Source organism: Rutidosis leptorrhynchoides, chromosome 8 (assembly GCF_046630445.1).
Source record: "Rutidosis leptorrhynchoides isolate AG116_Rl617_1_P2 chromosome 8, CSIRO_AGI_Rlap_v1, whole genome shotgun sequence".
NCBI lineage: Eukaryota > Viridiplantae > Streptophyta > Magnoliopsida > Asterales > Asteraceae > Rutidosis > Rutidosis leptorrhynchoides.
Window position 1 is genome coordinate 294,915,298 of NC_092340.1, and position 23,858 is coordinate 294,939,155.

The 23,858-nt window shown below is 33.3% G+C and overlaps 2 protein-coding genes across 2 annotated transcripts; both read left to right on the plus strand.

Moving 5' to 3' along the window:
• The first annotated feature begins 657 nt into the window (after nucleotides 1-657).
• On the plus strand, nucleotides 658-7,253 carry LOC139864319 (uncharacterized). The gene is made up of 3 exons (XM_071852899.1): nucleotides 658-719; nucleotides 3,249-3,300; nucleotides 6,297-7,253. The coding sequence occupies exons 1-3, from the start codon at nucleotides 658-660 to the stop codon at nucleotides 7,203-7,205; spliced, it is 1,023 nt and encodes a 340-aa protein (XP_071709000.1). The 3' UTR covers nucleotides 7,206-7,253.
• Nucleotides 7,254-8,634: 1,381 nt separating this feature from the next.
• LOC139864320 (uncharacterized) lies at nucleotides 8,635-9,834 on the plus strand. The gene is made up of 2 exons (XM_071852900.1): nucleotides 8,635-8,664; nucleotides 8,926-9,834. Exons 1-2 carry the CDS (start codon nucleotides 8,635-8,637, stop codon nucleotides 9,832-9,834), a joined length of 939 nt encoding a protein of 312 aa, XP_071709001.1.
• Nucleotides 9,835-23,858: the final 14,024 nt, after the last annotated feature.

Genomic DNA, 23,858 nt, shown 5'->3' on the forward strand with positions numbered 1-23,858 from the left:
TGTTGTGTCCTAGGCGGTACATCTAATCCTACCGGTTGTCTTATTTCAATCCCAATATTTCGTAACATTTCATGCGCACTCGCATGAGTTACAATGTGAGGCCATTGCTGACTAAGCTGAAATCATACAATATGAGTCGGCTGTACTGAAGTATAAATTGGGACCGACCCCACATATGTCATATGTGATTCCCAACCGTTAGGAAATGTTTGAGGTGAAGTTTAAATTTTAAGGGCGCACCAGCTGTTGTGAAGTTTAACCAGCCCCTGGTGCATACATTCCTTCATAAGGTGTTGAACCGGTAGCAGTTGGGGGTGGGCCCTTGGCTTACTACATGTTTTCCTAGCAACACTCTTTTGAGTGCTTGATGGCTTGATTGCAGCAGTTGTAGTTGTTGGAGATTTAGTCGCAGCTTTCTTCGGTCCTGACGCTTTAGGCGTCGGTGGTGTAGCTAGAGTAAGAATTGTAGAACTCATAGGGGTTTGAAACCTTGGTCCAGGCGCTCCCGATAATGTCAAAATTGATGAGCTTGTGTTTCCTCCAGCCATTGATGATGAACGTTAAAGAAGCAAAAAAAAAAAAAAAATGAAAGAGACCGATTAGTTGATGCAAAATAAGGAAAGAAACATATATAAAAATAAGTTGTTTATCCTAGTAATGTGTGCTATATTCGGTGCCACTAATGGCGCTAATTTATCAAGCATATTTTCACAACTTGGGTAAAAGATACACCTGAGTGCAATAATGAGGGTTTGAAGACAAAACAAGATTCAGACCTCCAACTAAAGTTGTGGATAACCAATCTGGAATCATAAAAATTCTAGCAGGGTGGATAAATGTTAAGTCCCCCAAAGATCTAGCATAAAAGATCGAGTGGACGAAGGCATAAAGGATACATAGTTCATGGAACATACTTGAAAGCCTTAAAGAATCTGGTTATCGTAGGAATGGTTATTTTTACGATTCGTATGACTGTCACGTAGGGTCATATTTTATTTATAGGGTTTTGGGGCTTGTATTTATAGGCTAACAATTAGAGTTGTCTCGGGAAACAAAACCTATATGCAAGCAATCTTTTCCATAACTAACTTGCACAAATTAAGAAAACTAAATCATGATTGATTTTATCCTTAACCCATAAGATAAACACTTTACCTGGTTAAAGGTGACATCCTATAATATAGGCGTACCTAAATGTACGCCATTATACCCTTATGCACATACGACATGCGGCATGGATGCTGAATATGCGGCTTGATATTCTTATATCGTGCGCGGATTTAGGAGTACATGTGCATAGCGCTGAGACGCGTAGATATACACATGATTATTAGACAATCTCGATAATAGGGTGCAAGATTCAATAAAATTATTAAGGAAAAGATTAAATGCCAACAGAGCGAAAGAGCCTCCCGTACTTTTCGGCGTCATTCTTCCACATTTGCGACGAGTGGAGTGCCACAATACCATTCATCATTTTTGATCAACATAAGCCATCATGCAACAGGGACTCCGTTAGAGTGTGCTCAAGTTGTCATCCCAACTACTACGTCACAGGATCCCATCACATGAAGTACAAATGAAAAATGGTAAATAACTAAGACCACTTAGAACACTAGCAGTCAAGACACTGAGTTCAGTGTTAAGCTTAACACTGAGATTTAACACTGAGGCTAAAACAGAGGAAATCATTCAGTGTTAAATTTTAATGTTAAATCAATTATAATTTTATTTTTATTGATTATTTATTTATTAATTAATTATTTTGAAAATCAAAAATATATAACAAATACAAGAATTCAGCATTATTTACCAAACAATTCTAGTCCAATTATTTTATATTATTTGGTCCATATTTGACTCAAGTTAAAATTTAAAATCAGACCCAATTGAAAAAAAATCCTAAACTCATTTATAATTTATACGCCTCTTTTTACTTCTTCTCTTCTTCATCATATAAACCTGCAACCATAAAAGAAAAGGGAAAGAAAAATAAAGAAATAGGAAAAGAAAGGAAAAAGAAAAAAGAAATAAAATTCAACTGCAAACTAACGTCGCCCACTCGACGGTGAGCCCGATGTTGGGTTTTAACGGCAACAAGATGCCAGGACGGAGTCGAAGCTCCCACCGTCCACGGCGTCAGATTGTGATAACGGTGAAAAATGGCAACAACTCCCTGTGCTCTTATAACCCTACCTATGACCTAGAGTCAAATGATATACTTTTTGGATTATGTGACAATGTTATGGATTGAAAATAAATAATGGTATGTGTCAAATTTAAGTGGAAAGATTTTTGGTGAGGTGTAAATTTGATTGGAAGTTTAGTTAGAAAAATAATATATATATATATATATATATATATATATATATATATATATATATATAGTGAAAGGATCCTGAGAGAACCATAGGAGAGAACCGAGAGAACCAAATAAGTGTACAGAGATCGTGTTTTCGTTCATCATCTTCACGAACTGATTTTGGCTTCGGATCGATCTGGAATGATTTGACGAAATATAAAAAAAGCAGAAATCTTCATTATGTATTCGTGAATGTATCTGCAAAATCTCAGCATCTAACTCTTAAATTCGAGCCCTAATTTTTCAGGTCAAAGGTTCGAACTCTAAAGTCAACAGAGCGTTCATCATCAAATTCGAGTTTTATGTGTTGATTCAGGTTAAGGTAATGATTTTCGAGCATTCTATACATGATTTACAACAGATTTCATGAATGATTCAACGTCTAAAATGCATCGGATTTCAATTTTGAATTCTATGCACATATGAAATCATCGCAACTGTATTTTTCAGTTTAATCTGAGATCTGTTACGATTTTGGTGAATAATTTCTTCACTAAAACATTAAGTCGATGCTATTGGAAACTGATAACATGAATTTTAAACATCAATTCCACTGATTAAAGAATCTACACACATATTGAGTAGATGCATATGTTAGATGAACTTTAATCTGGCAACAGACTGTGTTCAATCTGTGGAAAATTGGGTTCAATCTCTATACAGATTGAGTTCAATCTGCACACAGATTGAATTCAATCTACGTACAAACTGATATTTTTTTTATATAAAAAAAAAATTCAATCTGTTTACAGATTGGGTTAAATCTGCGTCAATTTGCCTATAGCTGCGTCACTCTGCACATCAATCTGCCTACAAATTGAAGGTGAGTCTGCTGCCTACAGACTTATTTTTTTTTTTTATAAAAAAAGTTTCATTCTGTATACAGATTGAGTTCAATCTGCATACAGATTGAGTTTCAATCTGCATACAGATTGAAGGTCTGGACAGATCGAAAGCTAATGTGTGTTGGTTCCATGAGTTCTCTCCTATCCTTGATTCCTTGTGGATCCTCATCATATATATATATATATATATATATATATATATATATATATATATATATATATATATATATATATATATGTATGTATATATATATAGGATCATGATTGGCTAAAAAATCTTTACTCCTATTTTTTTCCGTCACATCCTTGACAAACGCCGCTTCCACATCGTGAGTGACGCCTCTTAGACGTCAAAGCGCGTGACCCACTGCCAACTCAAATGCCACATATCACGCCTTTAAAAATGGCGTCCTTTAAAAGTGGTCAAACGTAACTGTTCGAAAGTATCTTTTTTTCTATTAGCGAGAAACCCCTATATGAACGAGTACATTGAATCCCTCATAGAGGGTAAATATCGGCTAATCAAGCCTCATGAACGCGAGACCTGATATCGAGTAAACTGTGCACAAGACGCACCCTCTCGTCACATACTTTGTATATGATATGTGTATAATAACTTATTTTGAAGTTATGTTTTATATTCCACAGTATCTTATATGAGACCTTCCCACCATTACTATCTAGGCACTCAACGATGAACGTTTCCGCTTAGTACCACGTATTAGATTTAAATAAAGGTGTTCTTTACTCAAATTAATTTGGCTACTCTTGGTGAATCGTAAAACTTAACCCAATTAATCGATATATAGAATTAAAGGCTCATAATTATGCGTTTGACATATTTGACTATGATTATACGGAAGTATTTAATTTAGTTAATTTCAACATAATAATAACTTTCATCATATCGAATAGTCAAATAAGGCGACTTAGAATTACAACTCTTTAAATGTCTTTTAATTTACGTACCTTTCCTATAAAATTCTAACATTAATGCCATTGTAATTAGGATCATGTGCTTAGTGAGGGTACACTTTCCTGTTTTATATAATAACGGTATTTGTATGAATTTTATTGATTACTTTATCACTCCATTAAGTTAAAAGTATTTTTTATAGCAAATTCATAAACCCGGCCTACGTCTTATTTACAGATGTTCATTCTTGGATTTAAATTCACGATCTTTTAATTGGAGTCGATGGTCATTTGATATATAGTAATTTTGATGTATACTATATAATATAATGGTTTTTCAATTTTCAACGATGTGTAGAGAATCATCTCCATATAGCTGAATGATTATCGTTCTTGTAGGTGTTTGAGAGGTCTCGAATTCAAGTCTTGCTTGAGTATTTCATAATGCAATTTGTTTTGCAGTTGATTAGGGGTCCTTTGGTAGTTTCTTATTCTTGTAAATGGTGGGTTCTGTCCATATCTAGTAAGATTTCTTCGAAAGTTTTCCTTAGGTGCAGTATCATGAGGTTCCTTTTAGCGGGAGTAAGAAGTGAGCATGACATGTGACTTTCTAGATATGATAAAAAAGAAATGATGTGTAGAGTTTCACTTAACATTGAAGCAACGTCCGTATCAAATAATTATAAATAAGAGTACCACCTAAATCAGCAACAAGGTTGTTTGGTAGTAGTAAGACATTCTATTACCCTCGCAATCTAATAATCGAACTTCACTAGGTAAATAATTTGTTGATAGTCAGAAAAAGTATCATAAATAATTCTCTGTAAATGAATACTCTATTTAATTTGTGTATATGTTTTTAAAAAGGATGGGCTATTGACAAAAACGCTCATTTTTCAAACAAACTATAACAATCACTGAAAAAAGATATTTGCTAAAATGTCCTCACAAGTCGCAAGGTGTCTTGCGAGCCTTGCGAGTTGGTTCATTTTTTGCAATAAATTTGTAAACTTTGAAACGTCATATCTTCTGACTCTTAGCTCCGATTTAGGGATTTTTTTTTAAATCGTGTATTTTTTTGAGATAAATCCGTTGGCAAACTTTCGAAGACGGTTTGTTCAAAAAAAAAATTCAAAGTTCGGCCTCGAAAACCTTCGATTTTGCTTTTTTTATTTTAATTTGACTTTTAAACGCACTGTGATTTGTATAATCTCTACCATTATTGACTAAAAGTAAATGAATTTCCTCAATCAATTTGAACTACATTACAATACACGAAAATCACATATTTATACATAAATCGCATACTCGCAACATGTGGTCGTTTTTTGAATAAAAATTCGGACTTATGTTTTAATAAAACATATAGATCTCTAAAAATTACACTTTAAAAAAGTGCTTAAATACGAGCTACGGATTAAAAGTTATCGTGATATGAAAGTTTTCGATCGTGCCGCTTACTATGAAAATATTACTAGATATTATTAAATTTAAATGCAAGATCCTATATATTTTTAGAATTTATAGTTTTTTTAAGTAAATAACTACTAAATATAATTAGCTATTTCATAACTTTTTTGAGTTTTGATCTTAGAATCATCACTGCATTTTTCTAAGTACGTACGCAAATTGATATATGTGGATCATTGTTTTTTAACAAATCAAGATGTCCATACTAAAATTTATGCCACTTACTATGAAAACACATCAAACTCACCATACCTCTTCTGAATATTCTCTATGTGATAAGAAAAAGACTAATCTAATGCGACAAAAGATGTATATTTTTGACAGGAATGAGCTCGAACTGCACCCCAACATTTTTAAAGAGTTTTTACATAGCGAGTCCCAGTTTTTAAAGTAATGGGTATCTATTTGTGTCGAAGTGCGTTGGTTAATTTATTTGTATATGCATAATTACATAGCTAAGTCACCTAAGTGTACACGCTAATTGATGGAGATCATTGTTATGAATCAAATCCAGACTAGATGTCTATTTTAAAATTTAATTCCGTTCATTTTATTTCTTAACATACTACGTATTATATTTTATATTTTTGTGGTAGTATAAAACCATATACTATGTTTTACATATTTCAACAGTAAGTATATAGCTAGTGATCCCCTCCCTACTACCATCTTCTTACCATCTTCTTGTTAGAATATAAAACTAGAAACCATCATACAAATCGTTTACTATTAATCCACACCACATTAGTTCATCTTTCTTGAAGATGTTCCCAAACCTAAACGAAGATAATCACGACTCTCGAGAAATGAGTCATGAACAACCGTATTTCTGTGCAACCTTCTTGGAATCAAACCAATCAGAAGAAGGTTGCACAAAAACGGAACCTAAAAAGAAGAAACCATCAGCAGATAATGAGGTGGCATGGAAGCGGTATAGAGGAGTTAGAAGGCGTCCGTGGGGCAAATTCACTGCCGAAATAAGGAACCCTGAAAAGAAAAAAGCGAGATTATGGCTTGGTACATTCGATACCCCTGAACAAGCTGCATTAGCATATGATAGGGCCGCGTTTAAGTTTCATGGTTCACGAGCCAAAGTTAACTTTCCCCTATTAATTGGCTGCGATGATCGGCCTATTATGTTTCCTCCTATGCATGAAACGACTCAGCAACCACATCAACAACCATCGTCCTCAATGTCATCTTCGTCCTCAATCGAAAATAAAAATTTTGATAAGAACTATAAGGCTGAAAAGGATCATGACACTTTACAAGATCTTCAATTATACACTATACCATCTTACACTAGTGATCATCAACAACCATATGTCCCTGCAAACACTAGCGGTAACGATTCGTTGTGGTCTATATTCAACACTGCGAGTTCTAGAGGCGGAGAGGTGGGTAGTGACCGTGATAATTGTACGTGGGATTTTCATATAAATACGACAAGTACACCGGAGGAACTGCAGTTTCCGGTGGTGGATCAGCCACCAGCAACCGCCAACAACACCGCTGCTGCGGCGGTTAGAGCATCTGATGTTGGAGTTGATCATGATTTGTTTTGGGATTTTCAGATGGATACATTGACAGATGATGATTTTCTTTTGCTTTGATATTTCCTTGACTTTTTTTTCTTTCAAAACAACCACATTTGTAAGATTCCACACGTTAATTAATAACATAATTACTATTCTAGTTACATTCTAGTTGTCATTACTGTCAATTATCTGGGTCGGGTCAGACTTATATGCAATTTATTCTAGATGCACCAAAAAAGCTCATATAAGAGATTGATGAATAATTCTGTCAAAGTTCATATAATTAAGCAAATAAAAGTTCGGATCTATTTATATGTTATTGTTTCTTCACACAAAAAATAACCAATTTGCAACAAATGCAATTAACTAGTTTTCGAACCATCGCTTCGCGCGGGAGTTCGGTTTTCAATATATTTTATTGCGTTTAGTTTGTAAAATTATTTCGTGGCTAACGATGATGTCGTTGAAGCGTTATTTTAAATTAACAATATATGCGCATCTCCACGTTTCTCTATGGAATTGTCGACTTTTAAAAATTTAACGCAAAATCAACGTGTATGAAAAGTTCCCCATATATTTAGCGTTTTTTAAAAAGCGTCCGTTTTGCGTATAGTTAGTGACATTGTGTTCCTAAAATTATTTCGAGTTTAACGATGGTGTCGGAAAAATTTAACTCGTTGCGAGCGAGAAGATATGATTTGCTGAATATTTGAGTGGAGTTTATTTAAGTTTTTTTATGAAAAATGGTTATTTGACACTTTACCCCCTGTTTAAGGGGTCGATTTGAATTTTTGAAAAAAGTTTGGGGGACTTTGTTGGTGAAATGAAATTTAGTTAAAATTAAAAAAAAAAAAAGATGAAAAGTCGAAAATACCCCTAGTTACTATTCATAACTTTTATTCATACCTTTTGTCTATTAGATATATGTGTAATAATTTGGAATAAAAGATGTGTCCCAAATTATGTCATTTTGCATGTCTACGCATTGTTTTTTTTTTTAACCTGTGTGTTCAACTTATTTTTATGAACTGACTAAGTCCAGAACGATCTGTTTTGCGAATAACTCGGAGTCATTACGGGCGAACCTCTGTGGACAAACCTGCCTGGAATTGAACTCATTGCATTGTTTTAGGCATAACACAAGATTTTTGAGTTAAAAGTCGCCCTTAAATTTTCTCTTGGAGTTTTTAGAAGAAAGTGTAAGTTAGTGGTAAAAAGATACTATTATTGTAATGGTGTATTTTACTTTGAACAAATAAAAAATGGAAATGTGCACAATTAGTTTACAACGAAGAATTAAAGATACTAATTTTTTCCCACTACATGAATTATAAACTCTTTAAAAAAAAGTAATAAATACATCATTGCAAAGTGTCTGTTATTTGTTGTTGAGTAATTCTTGATGGTGAGAATTGGTTCCAATATGTTTCCCCCCCCCCCCCCCCCCCCCCCCCAAAAAAAAACACACCATATATATATATATATCTATATAGTTTTTAAAGTAATGGGTATCTATTTGTGTCGAAGTGCGTTGGTTCATTTATTTGTATAATTAAGCATAATTACATACCTAAGTGTACACGCTAATTGATGGAGATCATTGTTATGAATCAAATCCAGACTAGATGTCTATTTTAAAATTTAATTCCGTTATTTCTTTACATACTACGTATTATATTTTATATTTTTTTGGTAGTATAAAACCATATGTTTTACATATTTCAACAGTAAGTATATAGTGATCCCCTCCCTACTACCATCTTCTTACCATCTTCTTGTTAGAATATAAAACTAGAAACCATCATACATATCGTTTACCATTAATCCACACCACATTAGTTCATCTTTCTTGAAGATGTTCCCAAACCTAAACGAAGATAATCACGACTCTCGAGAAATGAGTCATGAACAACCGTATTTCTGTGCAACCTTCTTGGAATCAAACCAATCAGTAGAAGGTTGCACAAAAACGGAACCTAAAAAGAAGAAACCATCAGCAGACAATGAGGTGGCATGGAAGCGGTATAGAGGAGTTAGAAGGCGTCCGTGGGGCAAATTCACTGCCGAAATAAGGAACCCTGAAAAGAAAAAAGCGAGATTATGGCTTGGTACATTCGATACCCCTGAACAAGCTGCATTAGCATATGATAGGGCCGCGTTTAAGTTTCATGGTTCACGAGCCAAAGTTAACTTTCCCCTATTAATTGGCTGCGATGATCGGCCTATTATGTTTCCTCCTATGCACGAAACGACTCAGCAACCACATCAACAACCATCGTCCTCAATGTCATCTTCGTCCTCAATCGAAAATAAAAATTCTGATAAGAACTATAAGGCTGAAAAGGATCATGACACTTTACAAGATCTTCAATTATACACTATACCATCTTACACTAGTGATCATCAACAACCATATGTCCCTGCAAACACTAGCGGTAACGATTCGTTATGGTCTATATTCAACACTGCGAGTTCTAGAGGCGGAGAGGTGGGTAGTGACCGTGATAATTGTACGTGGGATTTTCATATAAATACGACAAGTACACCGGAGGAACTGCAGTTTCCGGTGGTGGATCAGCCACCAGCAACCGCCAACAACACCGCTGCTGCGACGGTTAGAGCATCTGATGTTGGAGTTGATCATGATTTGTTTTGGGATTTTCAGATGGATACATTGACAGATGATGATTTTCTTTTGCTTTGATATTTCCTTGACTTTTTTTTTCTTTCAAAACAACCACATTTGTAAGATTCCACACGTTAATTAATAACATAATTACTATTCTAGTTACATTCTAGTTGTCATTACTGTCAATTATCTGGGTCGGGTCAGACTTATATGCAATTTATTCTAGATGCACCAAAAAAGCTCATATAAGAGATTGATGAATAATTCTGTCAAAGTTCATATAATTAAGCAAATAAAAGTTCGGATCTATTTATATGTTATTGTTTCTTCACACAAAAAATAACCAATTTGCAACAAATGCAATTAACTAGTTTTCGAACCATCGCTTCGCGCGGGAGTTCGGTTTTCAATATATTTTATTGCGTTTAGTTTGTAAAATTATTTCGTGGCTAACGATGATGTCGTTGAAGCGTTATTTTAAATTAACAATATATGCGCATCTCCACGTTTCTCTATGGAATTGTCGACTTTTAAAAATTTAACGCAAAATCAACGTGTATGAAAAGTTCCCCAAATATTTAGCGTTTTTTAAAAAGCGTCCGTTTTGCGTATAGTTAGTGACATTGTGTTCCTAAAATTATTTCGAGTTTAACGATGGTGTCGGAAAAATTTAACTCGTTGCGAGCGAGAAGATATGATTTGTTTAATATTTGAGTGGAGTTTATTTAAGATTTTTTTATGAAAATGGTTATTTGACACTTTACCCCCTGTTTAAGGGGTCGATTTGAATTTTTGAAAAAAGTTTGGAGGACTTTGTTGGTGAAATGAAATTTAGTTAAAATTTAAAAAAAAAAGATGAAAAGTCGAAAATACCCCTAGTTACTATTCATAACTTTTATTCATAGCTTTTGTCTATTAGATATATGTGTAATTTGGAATAAAAGATGTGTCCCAAATTATGTCATTTTGCATGTCTACGCATTGTTTTTTTTTTTTAACCTGTGTGTTCAACTTATTTTTATGAACTGACTAAGTCCAGAACGATCTGTTTTGCGAATAACTCGGAGTCATTACGGGCGAACCTTTGTGAGCAAACCTGCCTGGAATTGAACTCATTGCATTGTTTTAGGCATAACACAAGATTTTTGAGTTAAAAGTCGCCCTTAAATTTTCTCTTGGAGTTTTTAGAAGAAAGTGTAAGTTAGTGGTAAAAAGATACTATTATTGTAATGGTGTATTTTACTTTGAACAAATAAAAAATGGAAATGTGCACAATTAGTTTACAACGAAGAATTAAAGATACTAATTTTTTCCCACTACATGAATTATAAACTCTTTAAAAAAATGTAATAAATACATCATTGCAAAGTGTCTGTTATTTGTTGTTGAGTAATTCTTGATGGTGAGAATTGGTTCCAATATATTTTCTCGCTAACCCACCCCCCCCCCCCCCCCCCCCCCCCCCCCCCCCCCCCGCAAACACACCATATATTAATATATCTATGTAGTTTTTTTTTTTTTTTTTTTTCCTTTTCTCTAGAGTTAGTATTTTCATCATACATCTAATATATGATAATCAAAACAAATGAAAAATGAATAACGATTAATTAAAAATAATGTTTAAGGTTAGATCTTTGGGTTTATGGTTTAAATTAGCGTTTAACACGAGCGGTTTAGAATTTAGGGTTTAAGAATTTAAACCCAAAACTCTAAACTCTAAATCGAACTAACTTAAGAAAAAACAATATTTCGTTATCATAATACATTAGATGTATGATAAGGTGTTGTAAAAATACATATTTTTTTATTTTTTTCACTTCAAACAATAAATACTAACCTCATAAATTATAAAATCTAAAAATCTATACTCTAATTTTGATATTATAAAAATAATAAATTTACTTATCCTTTTATCCCCAAATAAGTGTGTGTACATTTTTTTGAAGGTTCTTTGTTGTCTTCAAAGTTTTAATAAGAGATGTAACATTTAATCTCCAAATGTTTTCTTTTCCTATAAAACTATTACTATATTAGAACTCGGGCAACTTTATCAAAAAGATGAATGACTCGTAAAAGAATACAACAATAAGGTTACAAGACCCAACAACAAATGATAAAAAGAAGAAAACAACACAACCAAATACCACCGAAGCCCACAACAAGCGAAACACCTAAACCAAAGTCAAACAAAATAAAGAACACAAACAATGACCATTACACGAACAAAACATAAAGCTCCCGCCAACTACAATAAGCACTGAAAACCACATGCCGCCAAAGTTAAATTTTCGCATCTCCTCCCCGTGTACTTTCATTTCCCTTTGTTATCTCTTTTGATTTTTAACCGACTTCGGATTAAGAAATTTTCCCTCAACCCAAGAATCTTTAAAATCTTTAGTTGCTTCCTCATAAAAACTTGATACGTCGTTACTCGAAGATGTGCCACCGTTATCAACTCTTTGATGTAATACCGATGAAGAGGAAACATCCTTGTTAGCCACCTTATGCTGGGAATCTGAAACCGAACCACCTACACCTTCGAGGTGTTGCTTAACCGAACCAAAATCAAACGAATGAGTCTTCAAAGCCAAACCATCACCACTCAAAGAGACATGCTCAGTTTCTTGCTGGCCCAAACTCATACCACTTTGGGCCAGAATAACATCAGATGGGTCGGATATAGGGCCCAGACAAGGAGGCTCAGCAACTAACGGCTCACTTTCTAAACCTAGAGATCCAACTTGTACAACTTTTGCCTCCGTACAAAGCAACTCATGATCTTTAACTTGCACGTCACTGACCACCATATTCAACCAGCAAAACGTTGACCAAAATTTTTCGTTTGACACCGGACTGGTAAGTTCCAAAGTGATTCATGTACACTGCCGCAACTTTTTCAGCCCTAGATTTAATACCTCAAATAGGCATCAGGTTTGCTAGCAAACGACACCACTAACTTAAACCCAGATTCTGACGCGTTAGCAAGAATCAAGTTGAACACAAGCAGATTCGGACCACCCACCACGCAACCAAACGACCCTAACTTACTATAACTTGAAATGAACGCATCACTAGAAAGGATGAAACTTTTCACCCTAGATTCCAACAAAGGAACCGAGTCTATCAGGAGAATGCTAAGATCAAGGTTGTCGACCACGGACCAATTAAGAATAAGGGAAATATTGGTCCTAGAGCGAGAAAATCCATGGCCAAAGCGTGTAGACCCACCACCACACCGGAGAGACGAACCCACAAAGATCGGATGCCCGAAAACCTTTAATCCGTTTAAGGAAAGCACCGCCTCAGAAGCATGAACCAGAAGCTTTAAATAGATAAACGCAAACTATCAATACAAGTGATAATGCTAAAAACAAACATATATTTCATAGCATTATTCCTCAAGAAAGACAAGCTTTTAGTTGCAATTGTTCTATTTAAAAGTGATATTCGTTTAAATAATAAAAGGTGAAGACAAAAGACAGATTCGACGAATTGAAGACGCAAAGGTCCAAAAAGCTCAAAAGTACAAAATACAATCAAAGTGGTTCCAATTATTGATAAGAAACGTCTCGAAATTACAAGAGTACAAGATTCAAAACGCAAAGTACAAGATATTAAATTGTACGCAAGGACGTTCGAAAATCCGGAACCGGGACATGAGTAAACTCTCAACGCTCGACGCAACAGACTAAAAATTACGAGTTAACTATGTATATAAATATAATATAATATATAATTAATTATATAAATTATATATATATTATATTTATATAAAAATCCGTCGGCAAGAAAGGAGCCAAAATGGAGTGAGCTGGAATTTCAAACTCCGCGACTCGCGGAGTTTGAAGAGCAAAAATGCCGCGAGTTGCGGAGCAGCCAAATTCGAAAATCCCTATAAAACCCAACGAATTCTAATATTTTTAATATCATTAATCTATCTCTCTCTCAATATATACGTAATATATATATATATATATATATATATATTTATATTTTAATTTTAATTTTAATTTTAAATCCTAATAATAAGGGTATGTTAGCAAATGTTGTAAGGGTGTAAGTCAAAATTCTGTCCATGTAACGCTACGCTATTTTTAATCATTGTAAATTATGTTCAACCTTTTTAATTTAATGTCTCGTAGCTAAGTTATTATTATGCTTATTTAAAACGAAGTAATCATGATGTTGGGCTAAATATTAAAATTGGGTAATTGGGCTTTGTACCATAATTGGGATTTGGACAAAAGAACGACACTTGTGGAAATTAGACTATGGGCTATTAATGGGCTTTATATTTGTTTAACTAAATGATAGTTTGTTAATGTTAATATAAAGATTTACAATTGGGCGTCCCTATAAATAACCATTTACACTCGATCGGACACGATGGGCGGGGTATTTATATGTACGAATAATCGTTCATTTAACCGGACACGGGAATGGATTAATAGCCACTAGAATTATTAAAACATGGGTGAAATTATGTACAAGGACACTTGGCATAATTGATAACAAAGTATTAAAACCTTGGGTTACACTCAGTCGACATCCTGGTGTAATTATTAAACAAAGTATTAAAATCTTGTTACAGTTTAAGTCCCCAATTAGTTGGAATATTTAAACTTCGGGTATAAGGATAATTTGACGAGGATACTCGCACTTTATATTTATGACTGATGGACTGTTATGGACAAAAACCAGACGGACATATTAAATAATCCAGGACAAAGGACAATTAACCCATGGGCATAAAACTAAAATCAACACGTCAAACATCATGATTACGGAAGTTTAAATAAGCATAATTCTTTTATTTCATATTTAATTTCCTTTATTTTATATTTAATTGCACTTCTAATTATCGCATTTTTATTTATTATTATTGTATTTAATTGCACTTTTAATTATCGTACTTTTTAATTATCGCAAGTTTATTTTATCGCACTTTTATTATTCGCAATTTCATTATCGTTATTTACTTTACGCTTTAAATTAAGTCTTTTATTTATTTAATATTTTACATTTGGTTTTAACTGCGACTAAAGTTTTAAAATCGACAAACCGGTCATTAAACGGTAAAAATCCCCCTTTATAATAATAATATTACTTATATATATATTTGTATTTTTATAAATTAAACTAATATAGCATTAAGCTTTGATTAAAAGATTTTCCCTGTGGAACGAACCGGACTTACTAAAAACTACACTACTGTACGATTAGGTACAATGTCTATAAGTGTTGTAGCAAGGTTTAAGTATATCCATTCTCTAAATAAATAAATATCTTGTGTAAAATTGTATCGTATTTAATAGTATTTCCTTGTAAAATTTAATAGTATTTTATACCCCTTAGCTTTGACATCAAGTATTTTTGGTGCCGCTGCCGGGGAACATCTAGCTTAAAAGCCGGAAGCGCAACGCTAATATAAAAAAAAAATTATTTTTACTAATATAAAAAATTACGCTTTTGTAAAAATACGTTTTAAATATTCAAAAATATAAAAAGAAAAATATAAATATAAATATTTTTAAGAGTTTGTTAAATATTTAAGTTTTATAAAGTTTCTTTATTTTTATTTTATAAAAAATATAAGTTTTATTTAAATATTTTGTGTTTATTTAAAATATAAAAAATTTTAAAAAAAACCAAAAAAAAATAAATATATATAAATCTATATTTTTAGATTGTTATTTTTATAAAATTATAAAGTATTTCTATTTTTATTTTAGTTTTTAAAACATAAGTTTTATTTAGTTTTTATAAATATTTTATTTAAATATTTAAACAGAAAATATAAAAAAAAAACTGAAACGAACGATTTTTGGCATGCACCTAATCTGAAATTTCGAACTCCGCGACTTGCGGAGTTTTTCAGCTTCTAGAACCGCGACTCGCGGAGCCACTCTGACACGGGTACACAAAACCCTAATCAGGCATTAATTACGGTGTAATTATTATTATTAATAATTAAAAACCCTAATTAGGTTTTACTTTTTAATTAATTAAGTTTAGTTTATTTAATTGTTTAGTTATTTATTTAATTTATATATTTAGTTTATTTAGTTTAATTAAATTGTAAAATTAATAGTTTTATAAAATAAATAATATAAAAATAATATTTTTATAAAAATTGTACTTTTTACAACTTTTAGTATATTTTTATATTTTGTCCCTTTTTAATTATTTTAGCGTAATATTTGTGTTTTTCGCTAGTTTTTAGTTTTAAACTTAGTTTTTGCCATAGTTATTTTTATTTATAGATTTTTAGGCCTTGCCGTAAAATCCCTTAAGTGCTTTTTCTTTAGACTAAGATTTAGGTGCTTTAGAATTTTGTGACGCCTTTTTAAGTTTTAGTTTCTTTTTAAGTTATTGCCATTTGGGATATAGTTTTACTTGTAAGCTTTAATATTTTTAGAAGCAACTTTTAATTTTTAGTTTTTAGTGCCTTTTTAAGTTTCAACGCGCTACTTTCTTATTTTTATTTTTCGACGCCTTTTACCTATGTATCAATTATCACTCCAATTAGTAATCTCAATTTGCGATTATAATTTTAAGTTAGTGATAGTAATAAGGTTGGGTTAGTCGAGTGTTTTTAAGTTCTATAAGTCATTTCTTTTTATTTCTTATTTTCTGACGCCTTTTATTTTTCAACCCTTTTCTTTTTATTTTTCGACGCGCTCTTTTTCTTTCTTATTTCTCGCTATTCTAGTTTTTAGGACATAGATTTTTATTCTACTTCTTATCTAAATTTCTTAAAATTACGAAAATTTATTTTAAGTGGTTAAATTGATAGACATCAAAATTTTCTGGTTCGTAGTAATAGTTGGATTTGTACGTGGACCGGGTTATTGGAGCCAAACAGTCCTCAATTATATTGAGACCAAACGAATCCTGCCCCTCTGCTGCATCTTTTGGCTATTCGAAACGTGGGCAAAATCAGAAAAGTCTATTAATTGGATAACTTATATAATTTTTGTTTTCCTTTTAAAAACTAATAGGATATTCAGTGAATGCACCGAGCAAGACGTTCACCACCTTTTGTACGTTCACCACCTGTAACTAGATCAAGACATTTAGCAAATATTACCGCCGTTGATTTTTCTTTAGAATCGTCATCCAGTCGACCAAGTACTCCAATTCAAATTTCCGATAATCCATTTTTTGAACCCGACCTCACAATTGAGAATCCGGAGAATATTCAGGGACGATTCATAGATCCTGAACCATTAAATTTTCCTCCGGAACCACCAATCATTCAAACAGAGATTGTTGAGGAACGAACCATTAAATCAGAATCCTCTAGTGATTCCGATTCAACAAATTCAATTATGGAGAATCTAGAACCTTTAAGTATGGAAGACCGAATGAGAGCTAAACGTACTGGCCAAGGTCACGCAATTACTCATCCAGACATTAATGCGCCAGATTATGAAATCAAAGGACAAATTCTACATATGGTGACTAATCAATGCCAATTTAGTGGTGCGCCGAAGGAAGATCCAAACGAACATCTTCGTACCTTTAATAGGATCTGCACACTATTTAAAATAAGAGAAGTGGAGGATGAACAGATATATCTCATGTTATTTCCCTGGACTTTAAAGGGAGAAGTCAAAGATTGGTTGGAATCGTTACCTGAAGGGGCGATTGATACATGGGACGTTTTAGTTGAAAAATTTCTTAAACAATTCTTTCCGGCATCTAAAGCTGTAAGACTTCAAGGAGAAATTGTTACGTTCACACAGAAACCGAATGAAACTCTATATGAGGCGTGGACAAGATTTGGAAAGTTATTAAGAGGATGTCCGCAACATGGTTTAGACACCTGTCAAATAGTACAAATATTCTACCAAGGATGCGACATCACTACAAGGAAAGACATCGATATAGCAGCTGGTGGTTCTATTATGAAGAAAACCGAAACTGATGCTTACAAAATTATTGATAACACTGCTTCCCACTCACATGAGTGGCACCAAGAAAAAGATATCATTAGATCATCTAAAGCAGCTAGAGCTGATTCTAGCCATGACTTAGATTCCATTTCCGCAAAGATAGATGCTGTCGAGAGACGAATGGAAAAGATGACTAAGGATATTCACTCAATACGAATTAGTTGTGAGTAGTGTGGAGGACCACATTTGACAAAAGATTGTCTCAGTATTGAATTAACAATGGAACAAAGAGAGAATATTTCATACATAAACTAAAGGCCTGGAAATAATTATCAGAATAATTATCAACCGCCAAGATCGATTTACAATCAAAATCAGAATTATAACCGAAATATTCCATACAACAACCAACAAGGTCCTAGCAATCAACAAGTATCCAATAATACTTACAACCAGCAAAGACCTAATTTTCAAAACAAACCACCACAAACCGATGATAAAAAGCCGAATTTAGAAGATATGATGACAAAGCTAGTTGAAACTCAAACGCAGTTTTTCACATCTCAGAAACAAACCAATGAACAAAATGCTCAAGCATTTAGAAATCAACAAGCTTCTATTCAAAACTTGGAACAAGAAGTAAGTAACCTATCAAGGTTAATAGGTGAAAGAAAACCGGGAAGTTTACCTAGTGATACAAATGCTAACCCCCGGAATGAAACAGCTAAAGCCATTACCACAAGAAGTGATACAACACTTAAACCACCTGAAATACATGTAACTTCTGATGAAGCTATTCCTACTCCACAAGAACCACAACCTGAACAAGATAAGGAAAAAGAACCGGTAGTTGAAAAGGTTAATGAAGATAACAAAGCTAAGGATAAACCTTATGTTAAACCATACCAACCACCACTTCCTTACCCGAGTAAAATGAAGAAAGAGAAACTTGAAGTCGAGCAATCCAAATTCTTGGATATGTTTAAACAGATAAATGTAAATCTTCCTTTCATTGATGTGATTTCAGGAATGCCTAGATATGCTAAATTTCTAAAAGATCTAATCTCGAATAGAAAGAAAATGGAAGAACTCTCGGCTGTTACTATGAATGCTAATTGTTCAGCAGTGCTGTTGAATAAGATACCAGAAAAACTATCCGATCCAGGAAGTTTCACAATTCCATGTTTTCTGGGTAGTCTTAGTTCAATAGAAGCATTGGCAGACTTAGGTGCTAGTATAAATTTAATGCCGTTTTCACTATACACTAAACTAGACCTTGGAGAATTGAAACCAACAAGAATAAGCATACAACTAGCAGATCGATCAATAAAATATCCTAGAGGGATAATGGAGAACATGATAGTTAAAGTTGGTACTTTAGTATTTCCAGTAGATTTTGTTGTTCTGGACATGGAAGAAGATTCTCAAGTTCCTCTCATATTAGGAAGACCATTCTTAAACACGGCTAAAGCAATGATAGACGTATTCGGTAAAAAACTGACCCTAAGTATAGAGGACGAGAGTGTTACCTTTTCAGTTGATAGAGCAATGCAACAACCGCAATCTGCAGATGATACATGTTATTATATTCATACTATAGATTCACATGCAGAATTATTAGAAGAATTTCCAGAATTACAAGGAACATGAGAATGTTCTTTAGGAGAAGGTAATGAACCAATTGATGAAGCTGAAATGTTAGCTACACTAATAGCTAATGGATATGAACCAACAACAGAAGAAATTCAAATGCTAAAAGAAGAAGACAGATATCGATATAAATCATCGATAGAAGAACCACCAACATTAGAGTTAAAGCCACTTCCAAACCATTTGAAATACGCTTATTTACATGGTAAATCTGAATTACCTGTAATAATATCGTCTTCTCTTACTGAAAATGAGAAATCACAACTCATTTCTGTGTTGAAAGCTCATAAACCAGCCATTGCATGGAAGATTCATGATATTAAAGGAATAAGTCCTTCGTATTGCACACATAAAATCCTTATAGAAGAAGGTCATAAAACGTATGTGCAACGCCAACGAAGACTAAATCCGAATATGCAAGATGTTGTTAAAAAAGAAATAATTAAACTGCTAGATGCAGGTTTAATTTATCCAATCTCTGATAGTCTATGGGTAAGCCCAGTTCAATGCGTGCCTAAGAAGGGTGGCATGGCTGTCATTACAAATGAAAAAAATGAGCTTATTCCTACTAGGACTTTAACAGGATGGCGTGTATGTATTGATTATAGAAAATTAAATGACGCCACCAGAAAAGATCACTTTCCCTTACTTTTCATTGATCAATTGTTGGAAAGGCTAGCCGGAAATAGTTACTATTGTTTTCTTGATGGATTTTCCGGATATTTTCAAATTCCAATAGCACCCGAAGATCAAGAGAAAACCACGTTCACGTGCCCTTATGGTACTATTGCTTACAAACGCATGCCATTTGGACTTTGCAACGCCCCTGCAACCTTTCAAAGGTGCATGATGGTGATTTTTCACGACATGATAGAAGAATGCATGGAAGTTTTCATGGATGACTTTTCACTCTTCGGTGATACATTTGAATCATGTCTAGCTAATCTTGAACGAATGCTGATTAGATGCGAACAATCAAATCTAGTACTTAATTGGGAGAAATGCCATTTCATGGTTAAAGAAGGCATCGTTCTTGGACATAAAATTTCAAAAGAAGGAATTGAAGTGGATAGAGCTAAAGTAGATGTAATTGCTAAACTTCCACATCCCACCAATGTTAGAGGAGTTAGGAGTTTTCTAGGGCATGCCGGTTTTTACCGACGTTTCATAAAAGATTTTTCTAAAATTGCCACTCCTATGAATAAACTCCTAGAAAAGGATGCTCCATTCATCTTTTCAGATGAATGCATCAAATCTTTTAATATTCTTAAAGAGAAACTCACTAATGCGCCGATCATGATAACACCAAATTGGAATCTATCGTTTGAACTAATGTGCGATGCAAGTGATTTTGCAATGGGAGCCGTTTTAGGACAAAGGATTGAAAAACGATTTCAACCTATATATTATGCTAGTAAGACGTTACAAGGAGCACAAACAAATTATACAACTACTGAAAAAGAACTCCTTGCTATTGTCTTTGCTTTTGACAAATTTCGTTCATATCTCGTTCTAGCAAAAACGGTGGTCTATACCGACCATTCTGCTCTTAGATACCTATTTTCGAAACAAGATGTCAAACCAAGATTAATCCGTTGGATCTTACTCTTACAAGAGTTTGATATTGAAATCCGATATAAAAGAGGAGCAGAAAATCTCGCCGCTGATCATCTTTCTCGTCTTGAAAATCCTGAATTAGAAGTTCTAAATGAATCGGCCATACAAGACAACTTTCCTGATGAATATCTATTGAAGATAGATTATAATGAAATACCATGGTTTGCAGACTATACAAACTACTTAGTATGTGGATTCCTTGAAAAAGGATTGTCGTACCAAAAACGAAAGAAATTCTCCAGTGATATAAAACACTATTTTTGGAAGGATCCACATCTGTTTAAAAGTTGTCCCGATGGAATAATACGCCGATGTGTATTCGGAGATGAAGCTAGTAAAATTTTAAACCATTGTCACACAGGACCAACAGGAGGGCATTATGGGACTCAACTAACAGCAAGAAAAGTTTATGATGCTGGATTCTATTAGCCTACAATTTACAAAGACGCACACCTTCTTTGCAAATCCTGTGATGCTTGTCAAAGGGCCGGAAAAATAAGTCAACGTGATGAAATGCCACAAAATATCATTCAAGTATGCGAAGTATTTGACATTTGGGGTATTGACTTTATGGGTCCATTTCCAAAATCTCATAATAATCTCTATATTCTCGTAGCCATTGATTATGTATCTAAATGGGCGGAAGAACAAGCTCTCCCAACTAACGATGCACGAGTTGTAGTCAACTTTTTAAAACGTCTTTTTGCAAGGTTTGGAACACCGAAAGCTTTAATAAGTGATCGGGGAACTCATTTTTGTAATAATCAACTTGAGAAAGTTCTCAAAAGATATGGAGTAACTCATAAAATCTCCACCGCATATCATCCACAAACAAGTGGACAAGTTGAAAATACCAACCGAGCTTTAAAACGTATTCTAGAAAAAATCGTAGGATCAAATCCGAAGGAATGGTCCATTAAATTGGAGGATGCACTCTGGGCTTTTAGAACAGCCTACAAAACTCCAATTGGAACCACACCTTTTAAACTCGTCTACGGAAAAGCATGTCATCTTCCAGTAGAAATTGAACACAAAGCATTTTGGGCTTTGAAGACATGTAATCTTGATTTACATGAAGCCGGACGTCTACGATTAAGTCAACTAAACGAATTAGAAGAATTAAGACATGAAGTATACGAAAATTCGTTAATCTATAAGGAAAGAACGAAGAAATGGCATGATAAAAGAATAAGAAGTTTAAAAGAATTTAAAGAAGGAGACAGAGTTCTTCTTTTCAATTCACGATTCAAGCTATTTCCTGGAAAATTGAAATCAAGATGGTCTGGACCATTCATAGTCAAAAGAGTTTTCCCATACGGAATGATAGAATTAATAAATTCAAATGGGATTGAATTTAAGGTTAATGGTCACAGAGTTAAACAGTACATAGATAGTCCAATGGAAGTTGACAATGAAGTTCATCACAATTTCGATACCACAGCTAACTAAGTGTGGGGAGAATCAAGTCTTTAAAGGATAATATGTATTTCTGTTAGAGTTAGATTGTCTGTTTTCGTGTAGTTCTCGAAAATGGAACCCGAATGGTCTTTCCCTAGCAGACCCTAAAGAACTAGTCTTCTCCCCCCATTCTGAATTTTTTTTTTTTTTAGCTTTTTACGAAATGAAGACTTCCTGCGAACTAAACCATGGTCTAATGCTACACGCTTTGATCACTAAACGTAATAATGACACACTTCCGAGTGAAATAGTATCAGTAATCAGAGAAAGATTGGACGGAGTAAGAAAAGAATCCAGATGCGAAGATAATAAGTTACAATTTGGTAAAGGAAAATCAAAATCCGCAGCGAAAAGAAGAGCACGACACCTAGAAAGATGTCACAAATGCGAAAAATGGTCACATGGAGGTAAATGTTCAAATAATCAAACCTATTCAAACACCGAATTTGTTACTTTATGCAGAGACGGACCGTTCATATGTTTAGAAGAAAAAACACTGAATGCTCGAGGTTACGCCTATGTAGCCATGGAAAACCAATTAAACCGACTATCTTATGAATGGGATAGATCATATAACTAAGAATACTATCTCACAGGTAAGTCTGTACAGTTTTTATTTTTTAATTTTTTATTTTTAACCTTTTGATAATAAACGCTAATTTGTTCGCTATAAAGTATTAAATTGGTATTGAATAAAATTAGGTTTGGCGACCGAAATTATTGATATCATTCAAAAATTTATTACATCACTGCGAAATTTAACGTTTATTCTTAAGGTATAAATATCTTTAATCAATCAACCCAAAATATTTCAAAAATTCGTCATGAGTTAAATTAGGTCATGGAACCGAAATTACTTTACCGAAAAGTGGGACGCATATTTTTGATGATATTTGATTGATTAAAGTGGGATAAAAGACCAAAAAGATTTTTAATTTTATTTTTACCATATTTTTAAAATTAATATATAAATCTTAAATTAATATTGTGAACTCTGTAAAATCAATATATTTAAGTTTATCAATATTTGAAAAATTAATATTTTTAATATAAGTTTGTATGTATAAAAACAAAAATATAATATAAGTTTGGTGTGAATTTTTAATATTATGCATTTTTAATTTTAAGTTGTGTGAATTTAAAAACACAAATTTACTTTATGTCGCTAAGTTAAAAATATGATTTTTAAAATTCGTCGTAAGTTGAAGACTAGGTCTTTGAACCGAAATTGCTTTACCCGAGGGAGGGACGAGAACTTTTATTATCATTATTTTTAATCTTATTGAATTAAAGTATGCCAAAAACATTATAAAAAAAAACCCAAAAATCTAAGCTTTAAAACAATCGCTTGAAAAAGACAAATTTTAAAATTTTATCGAGGGACGGACTAGGACATCGATCCGAAACGACCTCATCCTAAAACAAGGAAAACAAAATTTTAAATTTATTTTATATTTGTTTTATAAGTTAAGGCTT

What these genes read in the sequence shown, in the direction of transcription:
- LOC139864319 (XM_071852899.1), top strand. Translation starts at nt 658, where the DNA reads ATGTGTGCTATATTCGGTGCCACTAATGGCGCTAATTTATCAAGCATA. An exon ending in AGCATATTTTCACAACTTGG is followed by an intron (nt 720 to 3,248) that starts GTAAAAGATACA and finishes TTCTGTATACAG; the next exon opens with ATTGAGTTCAATCTGCATAC. An exon ending in AATCTGCATACAGATTGAAG is followed by an intron (nt 3,301 to 6,296) that starts GTCTGGACAGAT and finishes ATATAAAACTAG; the next exon opens with AAACCATCATACAAATCGTT.
- LOC139864320 (XM_071852900.1), top strand. Translation starts at nt 8,635, where the DNA reads ATGGGTATCTATTTGTGTCGAAGTGCGTTG. An exon ending in ATTTGTGTCGAAGTGCGTTG is followed by an intron (nt 8,665 to 8,925) that starts GTTCATTTATTT and finishes ATATAAAACTAG; the next exon opens with AAACCATCATACATATCGTT.